The 2,500-nt window shown below is 37.7% G+C and overlaps 1 protein-coding gene across 2 annotated transcripts in view; it reads left to right on the top strand.

The window, feature by feature from the left end:
* The window catches only part of LOC137982026 (ferroptosis suppressor protein 1-like), a 42,308-nt gene that overhangs the window by 36,716 nt on the left and 3,092 nt on the right, over positions 1 to 2,500 (top strand). For both annotated transcript variants that reach the window (XM_068829043.1, XM_068829042.1), the window contains 3 exons: positions 52 to 282; positions 927 to 1,197; positions 2,118 to 2,500. The exon at positions 2,118 to 2,500 is cut by the window's right edge and continues 3,092 nt beyond it. In XM_068829043.1, coding sequence (XP_068685144.1) covers positions 52 to 282; positions 927 to 1,197; positions 2,118 to 2,344 — 729 coding nt within the window. In that variant the 3' untranslated portion in view covers positions 2,345 to 2,500. The remainder of the gene's footprint in view (positions 1 to 51; positions 283 to 926; positions 1,198 to 2,117) is intronic.

Consider the following 2,500-nt stretch of genomic DNA (forward strand, 5'->3'; position numbering starts at 1 on the left):
TACAGAAGGAAAAACATGCAGCAATGCCACTATTAATGAGTGTTATTTCAGGTGTCGAAAAGCGAAAGAATCGCTGTCATTGGTGGGGGTGCTGTAGGATTAGAGTTAGTCGGAGAATTGGCCACAGACTACCCCAGCAAGAAAGTTGTGCTTTTGCATAGCAGGGAACAAGTACTGGATGACAGAATGGCGCCAAAATTCTTAAAAAAAATAAATGATGGCCTGAAGGCTTTGAAAGTTGAGACTTTTCTTGGTGAGAAAGTAAACATGGATGATCTAAATGTAAGTCTTAAAATAATGACAGTACATGTGTCTATTGACATTAAGCCTAGACTTGACAATGTTAGCAGTGTTTTTCTCCCTTATTCACCCCAATCCCAGTGTCTTTTCCTTGTTGTTTCGTACCCAATTGCAATTTTTCGTTACTGCAATAGCTGTCTCTTCCCTCATATTCCTCCTAACAGGACTGTTTATTCACTCTTATTCACCCAACAACAGTGTTTCTTCACTCTAATTCACCCCATTGGTGCTCAGTGTTTTGTTACCATTATTCACCAATGATGGTGTTTAGTCACTCTTATTCACCCCACCATTGGCATTTTTTCTTTAATTGTTTTCATGCCAAAAAGGGCGCTTTTCGCAGTTTTTCACCTGGTAGAGGTGTTTTCCACTCATTCACCCCTGTCAATAGGCATGTTTTTTCACCATTATTCAGCCCAATAGCAATTGGTTACTTTACTCTTCTTTACCTCAATAATCCTGTGTCTTCACTCTTCACCCCAACATCAGTGTTTTTCCTTGTTGTTTGTATTTTCCCAAATAGCAAATTGTTTTTCCCCCTTATAGTTGTACAATAGGGTTTAAGATATTTTGGCCTTCATGCAGAGAATGATCTTACATGCAATTTACTCTTCTTATTTTAACAGTTTGATACAGACAAGCCCTGGATTACTGGACCAGTAACACTAACAACAGACAAAGGAACTTGTGTTGAGACTGACCTTGTGTTCCAATGCACAGGAATGAAGGTCAATGCGATGGCTTATCAGTCAAAACTGTCGGACAAGATGGAAAAGAATGGAAGCCTTAAAGTTGATAGATACTTACTGGTTGAAGAAATAGAAAATTTGTTCGCCATTGGAGACTGTAACAACACCCCAGAAGTGAAAGAAGCATACACAGCAAAGTTGCAAGCTGGTATTAAAAGCGTTCATTGTTCTCTGCTACATGTACTTGACCAAATTTAACAATATTAGTATTATTTATTTTATTATGTACTTGGCCTCTGAATGGAACTGAGGCCATCCGTACAAACCCTCTTGCTGTTTCTAATGCAAGTGCAGACTCATTCACTTTGCATCCACTTGAATTTGAAAAGCACAGTCAGGCCTTTATTGGGTAAACTGTACATGTACTAAGTAAGGGAGTGTCCTAGAAGGAATGCTGTTTCCAGTGCTGTTGTGTAAGTTTCTATCTCAATCTATGCATATTGTTATGTTATCCTGTTGCAACTTTTTACTTATTAAATTAAATTTTACTTAGAGCGAGTTTCGATTGAGTGTCGTAAAACCAAAACCAAAGTAATTACTTTGGCCAATCAAAAATGGACGGAGACAATCCAGTAAACCAATCAAAATTCGAAGTAATTACACGTAGTCGACACAAAGCGCGGGAAAATGTGCACGCGCGAGCCACGATTGGTTTTGGTTTCACTTCTAATTGATTGAAAAAATGGCGCGAGAACTTTGAACCAATGACTGAGTGAAGTAATGCAAAACCAAAGCAATTCCCTAATTACTTTCGACACTCAATTGAAAATCGCTCTATTTTCTACCAAGACTTATTGAGTTTAGAATTTAGGGATCTTTGTTGGGGTTGAGTTGGTGGTAGACCAAAGACAAGATCTCCAGTCCCTTTGTTTATTTACCTACAATAAATAAACTTAAGTGTAATTACCTCCTTATGTACTAAATACTCCATTAGCAAATAAATGAATAACCAGTGACAACTTATTATTTCCATATGTGACCTCACAAGCTGTAAACTGTAAAGAATTAATGTATAAATTATACAAGATGTTACATATACTGGTAACTTTCCTTTATGTTACTTTTCAGGTGTTGTTGTAGAAAACATCAAACGGCTTAACGAAAACAAAAGTCTAAAGGAATACAAGCCCGCCAATCCTGCCATGGCTTTGACACTCGGAAGAAATGGGGGAGTTATACAGCTGCCTAACGGAATGGTGGTTGGTAACTTCTTAACTAAGAAGTTCAAAAGCAAAGAGGTCATGGCACCCGACATGTGGAAAATGCTGAAACAGAAAATGCCATCTAATAACTGATTCAGAACTTATTTATTTTAGAGTAGTACCCAAAGGCTTGCATATTTTACATTGGGAAGGTAAATCTCTCCTTCTGTTGCAAACACATTTTGCTGTTTCTTTCTCACAATTTTCACTTTTTCTTCACTTTTTCTGTGCTAGCCACTTGGACACCTT

Source organism: Montipora foliosa, chromosome 13 (genome assembly GCF_036669935.1).
Source record: "Montipora foliosa isolate CH-2021 chromosome 13, ASM3666993v2, whole genome shotgun sequence".
NCBI classification, from domain to species: Eukaryota; Metazoa; Cnidaria; class Anthozoa; order Scleractinia; family Acroporidae; genus Montipora; species Montipora foliosa.